Here is an 18,372-nt window from a genome sequence, read left to right on the forward strand (position 1 = left end):
GAGCATTGGTACCAAACAGAAAAGGTTGCTGTTGCTCCAGAAAACATCCTACCTGGCAGCAACAATTCCAAACAAATAAAAGACACCTTCCAACCCACACATCAGCAGTACCGTTTTCAGAAAACGGTGCTGCATTTGCAGCATCAATGCCAAACATATACATAATATCCATGTGTAAAGTTTAAAAGAGCCCTTGAAAACCTTTTTGTTCTTTCTTTTATCCTTTGGTTTAGAAAAATAACATTCATTTATTAAATTTTAATGGAGTGATACACTGATAAATATATGTAGATGTATGCCATTTCTCACAATTAGATACATGCGCTCTCTCTCTCTCTCTGCCATTAGAAATACTATGAATTGAAGCTTTCAAAAAAGTTGTGGATTTAAAGACGTCTTGAATTTTCAATGCTTTGAATCAATATGATTTTGTTTTTAAAATGATAAATTAAGAAATATCATCACGTGCGAGAAACGTGCACATTTACTAGTATATTTCAAAGTGATCAAACATGCAAATAATTTGAAACAAAAATTTGCAAGAAAATATGCTTTTTTCTCAAGTTGCATTTAAACCCACTTTGAGCTTTAAAAAACTAAAATTTTAACCATTTTCCTTGCTTAAGTCTAAGTCTTCTAGTTGTATGGAGTTCTCCCATAAAGTTCCAAAGCAAAAGAAGGCTTTAGGTGGTGTTAGAATATGCTGCTAATATCACACTGTATCCACCAATACTATCACAATATTCATCAACATTGTGCAACACACTACAATATTGATAAAAATAAAAACAAAAATTTCCAACCATGTGGCAATAAGTGTAAAAACTGATATATGTCGTATGATATTTTATTGACACTTAAGACCTTGGGATTTAAAGCTGTGTTTGGTTTGAAAGACAAGGTAGGGAAAGAAAGGGAAAAGTAGAGATTGTATAGATTTCCTTTTCCTACCTTTTCTTTCAAACCAAACATAGCCTTAAGTATTGGTGCCGGATCATATTGGTCAATACAAATTGGATTACAAGGTTATGAGCACCTGATATGGGTGGAATTACATGGTTTCACTGCCATATTCCACCTATATCCCTGAGTATTGGATGAAGGCTGATACACCCGTGTACACAAACCTGAACTGATCAAATACCAACGATATTCTACTTCTCATTCTAAATTACTCGTTAACTCTACTCTCACTTCATTATCTCTTAATTTGAATTTTGAATTCAAACAATTCATGATTTAGGTGGCGTTTGATAAATCTGATATCTAAAAAGTTAAAAGGATATTAATGGCGTTTGAAATCTGAAAAGAGACATAGATGCTTTTCGACTTTTTTGAGGCTCTGAGTGGAGAAGGTTATTTGTGTTGGATCAAACCTTCAGCATCTGAAATTCCTTAGTTTTACTATTTTACCCCTAAAACATACTTTATGGTAATTTTAAGTTCAATTTGTACTATTTTTCTAAATATAATTTATTAAATTCAAAATATTATTATTGAAAAATATGAACAAACTATGATAAATTATAAAAATATTAAATTAAGAATAAAATTGAAAATATATGAAAAATTATAAATTAAAAATAAATTATTAAAAGTTAAAATAATAATAAAAATAGTAATAAAGTCCAAGAATCAATGAACAAATACTTAATATTTATCAAATTATTAAATTAAACCTATTAAACTATTTATTAATTAAATAATTAAAATAATTATTAATTAATACAAATAAAAATTATAAAAAAATAATGTATTAAAATAAGAATAAAATTGGAAATATGTATAAATTTATAAATTAAAAAACTAAGAATTAAAACAATAGTAAATTATTAAGAACAAAATTCGAATGTCGTTGGTGAGAGTTGTAGTGGCAGTGGTGGGAAGACAAGGGGAGAGAGAGAGAGAGGGAGAGGGAACTTGAATGCCGTTGTTGAGAGTTGCAGCGGCAGTGATGAAAAGAGAAGGGGGGAGAGAGAGAGAGAGGAAAGGAGAGGGAGAGGGAAACACCGTTGTTGAGAGTTGCAACGGTAGTGGTGGGAAGACAAGGGAGAGAGAGAGAGAGAGAGAGAGGGAGAGGGTATGGGAAATCGAACGCCGCTGCAAAGAGTTGCAGCGGCAATGGTGAGAATATAGGGAGAGAGAGAGAGAGGGAGAGGGAAACACCGCTTCTGAAAGTTGCAACAGTGGTGCCTGGAAGACAAGGGGAGAGTGAGGAAGAGGATGAGAAAAATCGAGGATGGACATTTTTGTCTTTTAACACAGTCTAAAAAACGTTTGAGCGCATTAAGTCATTGGCCTGCCTCTTACAAATTCAAATCTAAAAATGCATTTCAGATATGAATTTTCAAACTCAACCCAAACATAGGTGGCATCTAAAAAGCAACATTTTTAGACTTCAGAGGTCTAAAAAGTGTTATCATACGCCACCTTAGTCCATTCTCATTAAATGACCTAATCAGTTCTCCTGATAATATAATTGTCACACCATTAACTTGTACATTCAAGTCTCCTAATTAAATTCAAATAACTTAAAACTGATTATTATTTAAAACACATCTTTACTTTTCTAGCATTCTCTTAAATAATCTTGCAAATGCAATAGGTTTTGACAGATATCAAACAAGGGGTCCCGATATCTGTTAAATTCTGAAGAGATTAGATCTGTTTTATTTTCTATTGGCCCTTCAAAAGCACCATGCCCAGATGGTATACATGCCTTTGTTTATCAGAAATGTTGGCATATTATTGGTGGTGAACTTATTTCATTTATTCAAGATTTGCTTTTGGAATCCAAGTAAAACCAAAGAAATCAACCAAACTACTATTTGCTTGATTCCAAAGGTTCAAACAGTAGAAGAGGCTAAGGATTTTAGACCCATTGGGTTAAGTAATGTCCTCTACAAGATTATCGCTAAGTTGTTGACCAAGAGGCTGAAACATAATATTCCGTCTCTCGTCTCCCCCTATCAATCAGCTTTTACTTCGGGTAGACAAATTTTAGATAATTCTATCATTTGCCAAGAACTCATTCATACATTGAAGAGACAAGGGTAAAACTTGCTATTTTATGCTAAATTTAGATCTTAGTAAGGCGTATGATAGAATGGAACAACTGTTTTTTATGACTATACTATAGAGTCTGGGTTTTACTAATCACTTTTGTTCCTTGATTTTTCATTGTATTTCTACTCCCAATCTTGCTATGATGGTTAATGGGCAACTTGGTGATTTTTTGCTCCTTCTCGAAGACTAAGACAAGGTTGTCCACTATCACCTTACTTGTTCATTCTAGGAGCTGAGGTTCTCTCTCATCTACTTCAAAGAAAACTAGATTCTAGAGAGTTACATGGCATTCATTTTGGTAGAACCGGTATGCATCTAAACCACCTCTTTGCTGATAGATTTATTAATTTTTGGTAAATGTTCCCTTCCTGAAGTTGATTGCATTAAAAATCAATTGGACACTTTAAGTGGTTAGGGCAAGAAGTTAACTTTCAAAAGTCAGCCATCTACTTCAGCCCAAACACACACAAACGCATGAGATTGAGAATTGCTTCAAATCTTGGGGTTAGAGTTATGGGCTCAGCCAAGAAATATTGGTGGCCTAATTTTTGTTGATAGATCCAAAAGTATTAGGTGGAAATTTCTTGTTGATAAAGTCAAAAGCAAACTTCAAAGTTGGAAAGCAAATACTCTTTCACAAGCTAGGCATGGGCTTCCAAGAAAAATGTAAGCTTTATGTTAAGTCAGTCAATACCCATCTTTCCATTGAGTCCAAATCTGCTCTTCACAGAGCGTTCGAAAGAAAAATGTACACTTTAGGGTCATTGATTATGACCGGTTGCACAATGTTGGGATATGCTGTGAGGTGAGTTCTATGAGGAGCAAATCCCGATTCCTTTTCACCATTATTGCACACCTACTATTATTATTTCAAATTGATCCTAGCATTTAGCATATCACTCGGTTTAAAATCCTAAACGGTACACATTGTTTAGCATTTACCATAAAGGAAACTTTAACAAACAGATTCAGATGCACTTTGAAAACGCATGGGTACATAAAAATTGGGTTGAACAATTGAATAAACAACAATTTTCTTATCTTGTGACCAAGTTTGACAGATGAAGTATCACTAATGAAAACTTTTAGAGTACAGAACAAACAATAGATGCTATAAGAATACATGCCTATCCATTGCATACACCTCTTTCCCACTCCCTCTACTTCTCTCAAGCAAAAGGGACCATTATTCACTTTACGGCATCTCTTTAGTCTTAACCATCCAACTTGAAACAAAAACCCTTTCTAAAGGGAGTTGGTCAATTCTTATCAAACAAAATGAGGATCAACTCAAGACACTCAAGTGCAAGCTCAGTGCAACCTGGCGCCTATCAACCCAAGTCAAGCACCATGTTGGCTAGAGTTTCTGCATACATAATGGGTTGTGTCCAGTATGGAGAGCATGCAGGACCCTTTTCCCTGTTCGAGTAGATGGGATTTGAGTTTGACATTGTGATATCCATGCCTGCAAACACTACTAACATTTCAATTTACCATTTTTTCTTGGCATTTGAGAGGGGTTGAAAATTGTAATGCCCAATATGGTGAGAAATTTCAGCTCAAAGCAAGTATAAAGTTAAATACTTTTATATAAAGGAAACTGCTCAAAATTGAAATATCTCACCTAAGAGAAACAATTTTCTCCTTCCTAGGATCGAATATGGAGTTAGACCACATTATTTCAGACCCATAGAAGGTTAGTGAAAGAATACCTCAAAGTGGTGGAAAATGTCACCACAAATGTAGCACCAGATGTGAAGTTCACATTCAAGTCTTCTTGAGGTTCTCACTAATTTGATGTGAAGGGTGAAGATGACACAGCCTCCACTCGGTCTAGTTTTATTCTCCTCTTGAAACCAACAACTATGAGCCCGTTTGGCAAATCTTTTTGGGAAGATCTTTTGGTAGCTCTGACATTCAAAAGACACATTGAGCTATTGCATGAAGATCTGAGTAACCCGAATCTAGTTTAGCAGATATGTCTTTTCGTGCGTCTTTCTGTTTCTTTCCGTGCGAGAATAAAATGCAAAAGATGCGAAAAGCTTCATTTGGAGCTTCCTGAAATCAGCCCAAAATGGGCTTCTCGCGTCTTTTCGACACTCCAACTTTTGGCAGCTAGATCTTCCATGAATCAAACGGGAATAGACCGAAAATCGGTCTGCCCGACTTGTAAACAGCAGAAAGATTGCACGGAAAAACACGCCAAACAGGCCCTATTTTTTTTACTCCTTTTAATGTTGATTGGGTCACCAAAAGACAGCAACACAGTGGTCTAGGATAGCTTGCAATAGTGGAAGAAGATGGAGTTCTAAAACCCTAGTTCAAATCTAGTGAGAAGGGATGGTTTCTATGGCTGAATGGTAGAGTTTGTGAACTCTTGTTGGAGTACTAGGGCTAGACGAATTCTAGACTCTATAATCTCCAAAAGAGTCCAATTAATTGCTAAAAGACTTTCCTAATCAAATTAGATAAGGTCTCTCAATTAGCAAGACTCGTATTCAGCCTACTCCTTGACTAGTCAAACTGGTTAACTTCTAATCAAATTAGAATTCCTTCAAAATAATAACTAACAATTCTAAAGACTTTCTAATTGTTTCAAGCGAAGAGTGAGAAGACAATACTTGTGATGTTTGGGACCCACAAGCTATTAATCTAGATCAAATAATATTCATTCCTCTCTAAGAAGAGATGGAACCCACCTAGGTGAATTTCACTCCCTTCACAAATGAGAAGATTTGGCCTTAAATTAAGCCCATTTATGTCTAACACAGTCCAAGTCTGTGACCCTAAGAACTTGGGTCCAATGGTCTGAACTGAAATAATATCCATCAAGTAAAAAGGCCTTAATGCATATTTTCTATATAGTCTCTCTACCAATAATATCTAACATTGGGAATTGAGAAAGGACCTCTTCCCATAATCTCTAAGCCCAGTATCACACTCTCTTTAATGATGGGACATGGAAAAATTACTTTGCACATAATTTTCAAAATAAACTATTTACTTATATAATAATGATTTTGCGAATTGGTTTGAAAACAATTTAAAATCCACTATCAGTAGATTTACGGTTTCCATCAAATAGAGTATGTCAAGAATATTTTCTTTGTCTAACAAAGTGGTAGATCCTATTACAATGATCATTAGCCCAAATATAATCCTTCCAACATACCTAAGTATTGACCCCAGAAGGACCTTGCTGGCATAGTTTTCAAGGCGCCAAGGCGAGGCTAGGCGACAGGGGGGTGCCTTGTTGCCTAGTTGCCTAGGTGGATTTTTTTAAGTGAAAAATGCATATCCTAGGTAGTTCCCTAGGTTTCATAACCATCTTTCCATAATAACTATCCATAATTTTCATAAGAAAATTATAAACTTTATGTTTATGTCTAGAAAATCGACATATTTATGAGAAGAAAAATAAGAAAAGAAAATTCAATAAATATGGGGACTGAACCCTTATTTTTGTTATAGGAAAAGAAGAAAAGAAAAGGTGGAAGAAGAAGAAGAAGATGTGGAGGAAGAAATGTGTTGATTAGACAACTTCAAGTTTTCCCCTTACTTATTGGTTCAAATTCTGAAGTTTTTGAGGGTTCAATAAAGTAGTTAGCAATATTTGTGTTGATTAAACCCTAACAAATAAGAAAATAATAAAAAGAAATTAGTTTATAAACACAAAAAATGAATATTTTTGTTTAATAATGTCTATTTTATAATTATAATCTCAAAAAAAGTAACAATATAAAAGTATTTTATAAGACAGTATACAAAACTGCTAGGCAAATGGGCGAGGCGAGCCTCCAAGGGCACCTTGTCACCTAGGCATTGCCTTGACAACTATGCTTACTGGTTGGTATATCAAAAGCAAAGCAGTTGAATAACTGACATAGTACTATTATCAAGTTTAGGACTACAAACAATAATCTAATTGATCAACTAATTGAAAAGGTCCAAGAGCACATTGGAAATAATCCGGTTCAATGTTTCATAAACACCCATACTTAAGCGGTATAGGTCATGTTAGCCTTATCATGATAAACTGCTCAAGTTTATTCTCTATCCAAAAATATTTAGACAACATACCTGTTGTGAATCTTATTTATTGGTTCTCTGCTAGTATGCTGTCAGCCTAGTCTACCTAGGTTCTGTCAGCTAGTTTTCTTTTTTTTCTTGTCAGTTGTTTATTATTAGGAATTTCCGCCAGTGGCATTCTTGTAACTTCTGTTCTTATTATTTTAAGTGAATATAAATAATAAGCTGGAAGCCGCCAGCCCTTAGTTTTTTCTAGTCTAAATCGAACCTCTCTCTCTCTCTTCACTTCTCTCTCTCTCTCTCTCTCTCTCTCTCTCTCTCTCTCTCTCTCAGGAAGGAACACATGGTATCAGAGCAATAATTCTAGGCTTGAAAATTGTTTTTCTCTCATCTGAATCTCAGTCATTTTTTGTTCTCTTGATCTCTTGGATGTGGAAGACCAAGAATTCTAATCGGACTGTTCAGAGTTCTTGTGGCTGTTGTTCTTTGGGTTCTTCCTTGGTCGTAACACCAAGGAAATCCTAACAGAAGAGGGGCGATGCTGGAATGATTCTCCTCTCTTAGTTCGATGCTGTGAAAAATATTTTCTGGGTTTGCACCTTCGTACAGGTGCTGCACAGGGGTATGTGTCCCCTTTTTTCTCTGTGGTCTATGCTGTGAAGGGCTGTGAAGGCCTTGGTTTTGAGGTTTACACCTTCGTACAGGTGCTGGACAGGGGTATGTTTCTTTTAATCATGTGCTGTTGTCGAAGGCTCTTTTTTTAATGACTGCTTGTGGCAGAACTATTGCTGTTAGTAGACTGTTTTCAGTAGCCTGTTAGTAGACTAGTTGCTGGACTGATTACTGGGCTATTCTAAGGGCCAAACTGTTGCTGAACTGATTTCAGCAGTATCTTTCTCATTCCAGAAGTGAAAATTCTTAAGAGTTTAGCATTCTGTGTGTGTGGGATCTGGTCTGGTATATTTGTGACCCTTTTTTTCTCAATGGCAAACTATGATTCAGCATCATCTGGAGTTACACCAACTCGTAGTACAGCTGGTATGGGGGGTGAAGACATGATGTTTCCCATGCCAATTACCCCTTTAAATGGCCTGAACTACTTGGAGTGGGCTAAAAGTGTGAAACTTTATGTAATAACAAGGGGAAAAGCTGGTTACATAAATAGCAGAGTGAAAGAACTCAAGTGTGAGACAGTTGAACATGATAGGTGGGATCAAGAAAACAGTATGGTGATGTCTTGGCTCCTTGTAGCCATGAAACCTGATGTGAAGAAGAACTTTATGTGGGCCGCTAGTGAGATTTGGGAACAAGAAAAAACCACCTATTCAGAGTGAAGGCATTATGTCAAGATTTACCAGTTGCAAGTTGAATCCTCAACTTGTAAACAGAGAAATCGTAGTTTGTCTGCCTATTATTCAGCCTTACTTCCGTCTGGAAAAAATTGGATCATCATCAGGCTATAGAGTGGAAACATGATGATGATGCTAAGGCCTATAGGAAGCCGGTTTCTTAGCAGTGGGTGTTTGCTTTCTTGTTGGAACTGAACCCTACCTATGAACCCTTGAAAGTTTAAGTCTTAGGAAGCAAAGAGTTGTCGTCGGTTCAAGTGGTATATGCCCTTGTTCAATCTAAAGAAAGTAGGCAGAGTGTGATGGTTACAACTAAGGGGGAGCAACAAGTAGCATTGGCTGCAATGAGTAATAACAATATGAGGAAGAAAAGTGACTCCAAGAAGGCTGATGATAAAGACGTTTTGTACCCATTGTCGGCGCTCGCGACATACACGTGACACATGTTGGAAAATTCACGGGAAGCTTAAGTGGGCAGTGAAAAACCAAGAATAGGGTAAAGTGCAAGGTTAGAAGAAGCCGAATACAACACATAATGCAACACATGTGGCAACCCAAGATACTCAGGTTGCTGGTACTACCCGGGAATACAGCACATAAAGCAACACATGTGGCAACCCAAGATACTCAGGTTGCTGGTACTACCCGGGACCACTTTACTAGTTCTGACCCCAAGGAAGATATCATGAACTCTTTCAGAGATCACTTGGAGTTAGATGGATAGTTCAGTTACTGGTACTCCTACTTCATTTACATCTACAACAGGTAATGCGGCTTTTGCATTCCATGTCACTACTACCATCGATTCCCCTTGAATCATTAACTCAGGGGCCTCTAACTACATGACTGGTAAGCCAAATTTGTTTCAGGCTTATAGCTTTTTGTTAGGAAGGGATAAAGTGAGGCTTGCAGATGGATCATTCTCCTCCACTGCAGGCCAATGATCAATATCCCTTCCCCATGGCCTTAACCTAAATAATGTGTTGCATGTTCCCCAACTTCTTATAAATTTGCTTTCAATCAGTAGCATCACAAACTCTTTAAGCTATAGTGTAACCTTTCCTGGTTCATGTGTTTTTCAAGATCTAACTTCTAAGAGGACAATTGGTAGAGGAAGCCTAATGGATGGCCTCTATATTCTCAACAACAAAGCTGGTCTCTTGGTGTCGTTCTCGAAGTCATATAATCAGTCAAATAAGAGTCAAATTTTTTTGTGGCATAGTCGGTTAGGTCATGTTTCCTTTGAAATAGTGAAGTCTTTGTTTCCATTTTTATTTAAGTCATGTTCAGTGTCAAACATGTCAGTTGAGCAAACAATGTAGAACAACTTTTCATTCAAGTAATAAAAGACCCAACTTTCCTTTTCATATCGTGTATTTTGATGTATGGGGGCCTACTACTATAATCTCTGAGGGCGGGTATAAGTACTTTATCACTTTGATCAATGATTTCTCCCACTATACATGGGTATTCCCGATGCGTAGTAGAGATGAAGTTTCAAAGATTGTAAAAGATTTCCAGAGGATGGTGTTTACGTAGTTCCACGTTAAAATATAGATCTTTCAATCAGATAATGCCAAGGAATATTTCCATGGTAAGTTGAATGAGTTCTTTGCCTCCCAGGGATCTATTCATAGGAGCTTGTGCGCAAGAACACCGCAACAAAATGGTGTTGCCAAAAGGATGCTATATTTCGAGGGATGATGTTACACATGAATGTTCCAAAAAGGTTTTGGATGGATGCTATACTTGCAACTACTTATGTCATCAATCGCATGCCCTCCATAGTGCTGAACTACATGGCCCCTTATCAATTGTTGTTCTCTCAGTCCCCTTTATTTTCCATTCCCATGAGTCTTTGGTTGTCATGCCTTTGTCCATGATTTGTCTCCGTCTCGGGGTAAGTTAGACCCTCGGTCCATTCCTTGTATTTTTCTGGGGTATCCCTCCTTTCAAAAGGGGTATCGAGGCTTTGATCCTATTAGTCATAAATTTTTTGTCTCTATGAATGTGTCCTTCTTTGAGTCTGAACTGTTCTTCCCTGCTTCTCAGGGGAAGAGTAGTGTGGAAGAGGAGAAGCAGGTTCAGGTCAACCAAGTCTCTCTTCCATCTATTCCGGACCTGACCCCCTTTTGTGTCTTCCAACGTACATGTTGTAGAGATCAGCAATTTGACAGAGATGTGAAACTACCAACAACTGAGCATCCAACATTGTCAAACACCCAAGAAGTAAGTCCAAACCCTGCTACACCTATTGACACCCCTGCTCCTACTATGGATGACCTTCACATTCCTATTGCTCAAAGAAAGGGAGTCAGATCATGGACTACCAAACACCTCATCACCCAGTATGTCTCCTATGATCACATTTCCCCCTCATATCGAGCCTTCCTATCTGAAGTTGATTGCATCCTTGTACCTAGAAATGTTGTAGAAGCCTTAAAATACCCTGAATGGACAGATGCTATGAAGGAGGAGATTAATGCCCTCCATAAAAATCAAACTTGGCAATTGGTGAATCTTCCAAGGGGGAAAGACCCATTGGGGTGTAAGTGGGTGTTTACAGTTAAACACAAGGCAGATGGGACAGTTGAAAGGTACAAAGCAAGATTAGTAGCCAAGGGGTGCACTCATGTGTACGAAGTTGACTATGATGAGACATTTGCTCCAATAGCTAAGATGAACTCAATTCGAGTTCTTCTATCATTAGCCGCTAATCTTGACAGGGAATTGCATCAACTAGACATTAAGAATGCCTTTTTAAATGGTGGCCTAGAGGAGGTGTACATGGTTCAACCCCCGAGATTCTATGCGAAGGAAAGTGAAAATAAGGTGTGTAAGCTAAGAAAGTCTCTCTATGGTTTGAAACAATCTCCCAGGGCTTGGTTCAGTAAGTTTCGTATAGCAGTTCAACAAGTAGGGTTCAAGCAATGTCAGTCCGATTACACTCTTTGTGAAGAGATGTTAGGAACAGGTTGTTGTTTTGATAGTGTATGTGGATGATATCATCATTACAGGAAATTGGAGTTCAGAAATACAACAATTGAAACAATTCCTTGCATCTAAATTTGAAATGAAAGATCTAGGTCCTCTAAAGTATTTTCTTGGAATTGAAGTTGCCCGCTCAAAAAGGGGTATCTTCATTTCTCAAAGGAAGTATACTCTTGATCTGTTACAAGACATAGACAAGTTAGGTGCAAGGCCAGCAGATACTCCTATGGATGTTGATCATAAATTGGGTAACTGTGATGGTAAACTTCTGAAAGATGTAAAATAGTTCCAAAGGTTAGTGGGGAAGTTGATTTATTTGTCCATGACTCGTCTAGACATTGCCTATTCAATTGGGGTCCTGAGCCAATTCATGCACTCTCCTAAGAAACCTCACTTGGAGGCAGCAAAGAGAGTTCTTAGAGACTTAAAAAGTATCTAAGAACAGGTCTACTATTCAGTAAGCATAATCATCTAAAGGTGGAAGTCTTTACAGATGTTGATTGGGCAGGTATTGTGGATGACAGAAAGTCCATAAGTGGGTATTGCATATTTGTGGGAGGAAACCTAGTGACTTAGAAAAGCAAGAAACAAAGTGTGGTAGCAATGTCAAGTGCTGAAGCAAAGTATAGAGCTATGGCACATGGGGTGGCTGAAGTTCTTTGGCTAAAAAAATCTTCGAGGGGAGCTTGGAGTTGTTGTTCACAATCCAATGTCTCTTTATTGTGACAACAAGGCAGCCATTAACACCGCCAGCAATCCTGTCCTACATGAGATGACCAAGCACATTGAAGTGGACAAACACTTCATAAGGGAAAAATTGGAAAAAAAAAGGAAATTTGCATCCCTTATGTCAACTCCAAGGAACAATTTGCTGATGTCCTCACAAAAGGACTTCCATACTCGCGGCACAATGAGTTGTGTGACAAGTTGGGAATGATAGACATATACAACCCAACTTGAGGGGGAGTGTTGTGAATCTTATTTATCAGTTCTCTATTAGTATGTTGTTAGTATGCTGTCAGCCTAGTCTACCTAGGTGGTCAGCTAGCTTTCTTTTTTTCTTGTTAGTTGTTTATTATTAGGAATTGCCGCTAGGGGCATTCTTGTAACTTTTGTTCTTATTATTTTAAATGAATATAAATAATAATCTGGAAGCCACTAGCCCTTAGTTTTTGAGTCTCAATCGAACCTTTCTCTCTCTCTCTCTTCTCTTCTCCTCTCTCTTCTCTTCTCTCTCTCTCAAGAAGGAACACAATACCAATTAGAAACCTACCCAATTACATATTTAAAAACCAATTAACTTAACTTTTATTCATAACAAAGACGATCTAATCATGTATTGGACCCTGAGGGCATAGACTGTCTAACAAAAAGTTTACCAAACTGACACAATGCTCTTTTATCAAACTTGTAACTAGCACTGTAAGACAAATTGAATAGCCCATTTGGGAGGACTTTCATATGACAGCTCTTGGCTTTGCAATGTGGACCCCACACAAAAATCCTAGAAGCTATGTTTGGTGAAAAAAGCCCAAAAAAGTCTAAATACACTTTAATTCAGCTAATAAAGCTAAGTTTGCTGAAGTCCTCCCAAATGGGCTCTGAATTTGCTAGGAAAAAGGTGCTCCAGTAAAAGGTTATTAATTTAATTTAAACATCAAGTAAAAGGAGAAATATTGAAAAACAAGTAATGTTGATCAATATAATAAGCCACATTGCTGACTGACTATACATAAGCACAAATGAGGTTGAAGATTCCAAAAACCTTATCAATAAATGCTGGATGGTGAGGCTCGCTGCTTGAGAAAACTCTAGCTTGCACTGAAAAATAGCATCACCTTTGCTTCAAAACACAACGGAACATCTGATATTGGATTTTTTTTTATATTGAATGGTAATATAGCAATTCCTCGTATGATCAAGATGCCAAGATCTTGAGTAGCTCAAACATTGCAAAGCAAGACACTTCACAACCTCCTGAACATGCCAATAAAGAAAGCTAATGCAGCCCCAGCAACTCCTTAACTCTTTCAATTCCACTGCACATGAAATAAATACAAATTTGTTCTTTCCATTGTGATATGATAAATTCAAACTTGCTCAATGTTTGAAAAAATGTTAAAAGTCTTGGCTCAGCCAAGACTGAGTTGATGGAGTTTTAGAATAGATGGTATCAATATGAATTTATTGAAGCCTACCCAATAAAGGTAGATACAAAAAATTTCCAAAATTAGAGGTGCTAGGCAAATATAAAAACAATACCTCTTTGGAAAGGAAGGTATTAGCTCTTCAACAACTCGAACAAGACTCAGTTCCATATCGTCCTCGGAGGAAACTAGCATTTCTTCAGAAACTGCATAACCCAAAAAGAAAATGCACATGACCCAAAAAGATTATCTTTCTTTTTAACTTAGATAGGAAACATAACCATCTGCTTTCTGGACCACAAGAGGCAGCAGATAGGAAGTCTGCTTCATTCATCATATCTCAACAATATCACACCGAAAATGATTCTAACCATACAGCTTACAAACAGAGGGATCAAACATATAAGATCCACGGACTAAATTAATCTAAGTCTTTGAAATTCATAGTTAAGACAAATTGGTAGGGCATTAAATGGTTCAGATCTGAAGCAGATCCACAAAATCCAGTCCACATCCAAATTGGAAAATCAGAATAAAATAGAGATCATATCTGATGATCCATATCTCCTAAATATGGTATGGAGTGGGACAGATCTTGCATCTAACCTGCTTGATTTCATGCCCTATAGATAAATCCTAAAGTCAGTGCCCCCTCCCCCCACAGAATCTGAGGTGCAAGCAATAAGCCATAAGACATTCTTTAAAGTTCAACACTGGAGTTCCTTCAATTTCCTCTTGTGAGAAAAAAATAAATACAGCAATAACTATAGTTTAAGAAATTGATTTAACAGATAGCAAGAAACAGGAAAAGATACTACTAAAAGTTCTACAGGATGGACTCTCAGACGGACTGAAGTGTACAACAGCAGTGTGAGTCCTTATTCCTGGAGAGGAAGAGAACCAGGAATAACGTTTATGCAGAGGAAGAGACCTGGTACAATTTGGCAATGTAGTGGCCCAGTGGCTCTAGCTTTCAGGATGTTCTCGTACATTTCATTGCTTAGAGTCCTTGTATAACTCACCTTCTAGATCTAGGATAATAGGGTGGTATTGAAGTACACTATGACTTTACCCTGTTAGATATTTTATGCCCTTAGCTCCAATCAGATTGAAGTACATAAACATTTATCTGTAAATGAATAAAGTACATTATTGTTTCATGTTAATGATTGTATGTTTTCTATGAATTACCCCTTAAAGTGGACACTTATGAGACTCGTGTTAGTTTATAATGTTCTTAACCATTGGATAAACTTGGAGAGTTTATCTTGACAAGGCTGACACTGGTGTGCTGCCAAATAGTTGGAGCAACTTGTCTCATCCAACATACCCTTCCTTGTTCCATTCTCCCTAGCCTACAAGAAATTTCTTATGTGCCAATCACTACCAAAACAAAATAGATGAAGTTGTAGCCAAGCTGTCTTTCACTTTCACAAATGGTGAATTCTTGCTTATCATTTCAATTTCTAATATGTTATTCCTATTCTTTTTCCTCCAACTATAACTGTTTTTATACAGCCTCCTTAACTTTATTTTCCTTTCTATTTTACAAATCATCTCAATAGTTGGTCTTCCAAAGTAAAAAAAGGGCAGCCCAGTCCATGAGGCTCCCACCAATGCGGGGTCTGGGGAGGGGCAGATATATGCAGCCTTACCCCTGCAGATACAGAGAAGCTGTTTCAAGATTTGGACCCTGGTTACCCAGGTCATAATGGAGCAACCCAATCATTGCACCAAGGCCCACCCTCTGGTCTTCCAAAGTAGGTCCCTTATATTTCCCATTCTTAGTATCTGAATTTTTGAATTACAAAATCATTTTAAGAAGAACATGCCAATGTTACATTTAACAAGTAATCTAAATTTGCTAAGGTAGTTAAGATATAGTAAGGGGTCCATGTTCATATGGCCAGCCCATGCCTTAATCAGGACAATTCAGCAAGAAGGCCACCTATTTGATTTTACATATCATAAACTAAGATCAGATGACTCTAAGATTACTGATAGTCCAATGTATCAATTCACCTTCAATCTAATAAAAGCTACCTTTGTTTTACTGTCCAACTTCTTTCTCATAAATATAGGTAAGTTATCATAGTGGTTTCTGGGTTGTGGTCCATTTGCAGATCAACACAAAAAATTCATATTAATAGCATAGCATCAAATGATACTACTTCCTGTGTCCATCAAAGCAAAAAAAAAATAAAATAAAATAAAAATAACTAGGCCTCTATGCTTGCTGTATAGGTAAATTCTTAGTAAAAAATAATGCTTTTTTAATACCTTGGGAATCTGCTGGAATGAAATCTCCTCCTCTCAGATATGCTCTCTTACTCCAATCCAAATTTACATCTTGTATCTGTGAAAATTCATCCAGTAAATGACCAATGAGTTTATAGGCAAGCAAACTTGTCTGATCAGAAATTTCTTGGATAGCCAAGTATTTGTTTTCAGTCATGTTCTGCATCTCATTCAGACAATTCAACTCCTGGTTGGAAGAGGAAGAACAGACTTCGTGCAGGTCTGCAGAATTAAATTTAGGAAGATGCTCCGGCTCAGATCCCCTAGTTGATCCATTATTTGAGTTTCTATTGAACAGTGAGAATTGGACAGTTCCATCTAGAACAGCTGAAGTTGTAGGTATAGTGCAATCGATCTCTCTTGATTCCCCAATGCCCTCAGCTTGGCCTTTTGTATCATTTGAATAGAATTGGTTTATTTTCATTTCACTGGGATATTGCTGCTCATTATCATCATAACCATCTGTATCACTTTCTTCTAACTCCTCCATATATGCATCAGAAAATTCTTGATCAAATTCATGGTCAGGCAACAAGTCCCATATAATCTGTCTAGTCTGACTGCTCACACTTGATACACATTCTATCTCTTCTTCTATTTCCTCCTTTGAAAAATGCATATGCACTGTGCTTCTACTACTCTTATTGATAATATCAAGAGTTTCTAGTAATGGCTTTGGGATGACATCCATATCACTACAATCAAAAAGATACTCAATCAGCATTTTCCTAATACCTGTCCGCAAAGACCGATTTGGAGATTCTGCCTTTGGGTCCAGCAAAAGTAACATTTCATTCAACTCTGATGACTTGACTCTTTTAGTCATCCATATGGCATTTAGAATCTCTCTCTGCAAGGCTTCTATTTCTGGTGAGAACTGGCAAAACTTCATTATAGAGGAATCCTGACACCTTGTTGTCAGCTTAAATGATAAGTCTGCAACAGCCATGGCTTTAGCTAACGGCCCCTGAAGTTCATCAGCTTCACCAAGTTCAGAAAGCATTTTGTTAGATATCTTCCTCACTTGTTCAATCAAGCGTTCTCGGCTCCACCCGGATTTTGGAGGCTTCAATTGGGGGATACCACCTTGAATTCCTCTAAGTTTCCTACGCATTGCACTCAATGCCTGGAAAGGCATGTCCTCAAGCCCCTCCAGTACCTTAGTAGCAGCAGTGCGAGAAGATTGGGACAAGGGTTCCATATGTCTCAATTTCTTCTGAAAATTATGTGGATCCTTCAAAACTTGAGATAGCTTTTTTATCACTTCCATATTATAAACCTTACAGCTTTTATTTCTGAGTATCTTTCGGAGATATTCTTTAATGACCCTTTTCATCCTCCAACGAGTTTTCTCAAATTTGACCGTACTTCCAGTTACTATATTGGCTAAAAGGCAAAGTGCATTGTTGTTCAAGTCGTCAAGCATAGAAAAAACAATCAGCACCATATTGGCAGGCATCATATTGGTGTCGAAGAGTTGCAAATGTTCCTGAGCTACATCATGCACTCTTTCTTCACCAAATACTTCAAAGCCTCTTTCAATACATGTTTTTACAGAATCAAAGGAAACCTGAAAAAGCAGAACCTGTGTTACAATTGCAAATGTAAAGAAGTCCAACTATTGTACTGAAAAAGGTATGGAACCTAAATAACTGATAACCAATCAACCAGTCCAATGGGTAACCAATTATATGGTATTCATTCAAATACATGTTGAACTTTGATTGGTTAAAGTTTCAGGCATCATAACTTTCCACTGCCATAGAAATTGCCTGAAAAGAAAGCTCCAAATGAGCAGTAGACCTCTAGCAGTTAACTGATAACCAATCAACTGGTATCATCCAATGGTTAACCAATTAACTGGTATTCATTCAAATTCAAGTTGAATTCTGATTGGTTAAAGTTTTTCAGGCATCATAGCTTTCCAGTGCCATAGAAATTGCCTGAAAAGAAAGCTCCAAATTAGCAGTAGACCTCTAGAAGTTAACTGATGACCAATCAACCGGTATCATCCAATGGTTAACCAATTAACTGGTATTCATTCAAATTCATGTTGAATTCTGATTGGTTAAAATTTTTCAGGCATCATAACTTCCCAGTACCATAGAAGTTGCCTAAAACAAAGCTCAAAATGAACAATAGACTTCTAGCAGATAGAAATAGGTGGTAAAAGGCTCATGCTGATAAACTACATTTCTTGTGCCATTATACACATCACTGTCATATGTCAAATGAGATTATTGATTAAAACCCACATTTTAGTCTTTAATGCAAGTGTACAAATGATCAAAAGTATAAGTATAACATAGATGCAAAAACTCCTAGCACATAAAAAGTGGCACCTATGCAACTCAAGCCATGAGAGCTTTCTATATAAAAGCATAACGCCATCTCAACACACCATTCAATTATGCATACAGTAAGGAAGGGGATTCTTATTTGTACAAATGGTACTTCAAACTTGGAACGAGAATGAAGAAATTAACGATACT

The 18,372-nt window shown here is 37.1% G+C and overlaps 1 protein-coding gene across 5 annotated transcripts in view; it reads right to left on the reverse strand.

Moving 5' to 3' along the window:
• Positions 1 to 4,043: 4,043 nt before the first annotated feature.
• LOC104605271 (DNA double-strand break repair protein) overlaps positions 4,044 to 18,372 on the reverse strand; it is a 52,328-nt gene continuing 37,999 nt past the window's right edge. For 3 of the 5 annotated variants that reach the window (XR_736574.3, XR_002023136.2, XR_016081141.1), the window contains 4 exons: positions 15,863 to 17,450; positions 13,698 to 13,788; positions 13,201 to 13,474; positions 4,044 to 4,531 (listed from right to left, as the gene is read on the reverse strand). Coding sequence is in view for 1 of the 5 variants with exons in the window: in XM_010269960.3 (XP_010268262.1) it covers positions 13,435 to 13,474; positions 13,698 to 13,788; positions 15,863 to 17,450 (1,719 nt within the window). In the remaining 4 variants the exon portion in view is untranslated. Of the gene's footprint in view, positions 4,541 to 13,057; positions 13,475 to 13,697; positions 13,789 to 15,862; positions 17,451 to 18,372 lie in introns of those variants that run through there. The other 2 variants (XR_736575.3, XM_010269960.3) reach the window with 2 other exon arrangements.

The sequence above is a fragment of the Nelumbo nucifera genome, chromosome 1 (assembly GCF_055504915.1).
Source record: "Nelumbo nucifera cultivar China Antique chromosome 1, China Antique-T2T, whole genome shotgun sequence".
In the NCBI taxonomy this organism is placed as follows: Eukaryota; Viridiplantae; Streptophyta; class Magnoliopsida; order Proteales; family Nelumbonaceae; genus Nelumbo; species Nelumbo nucifera.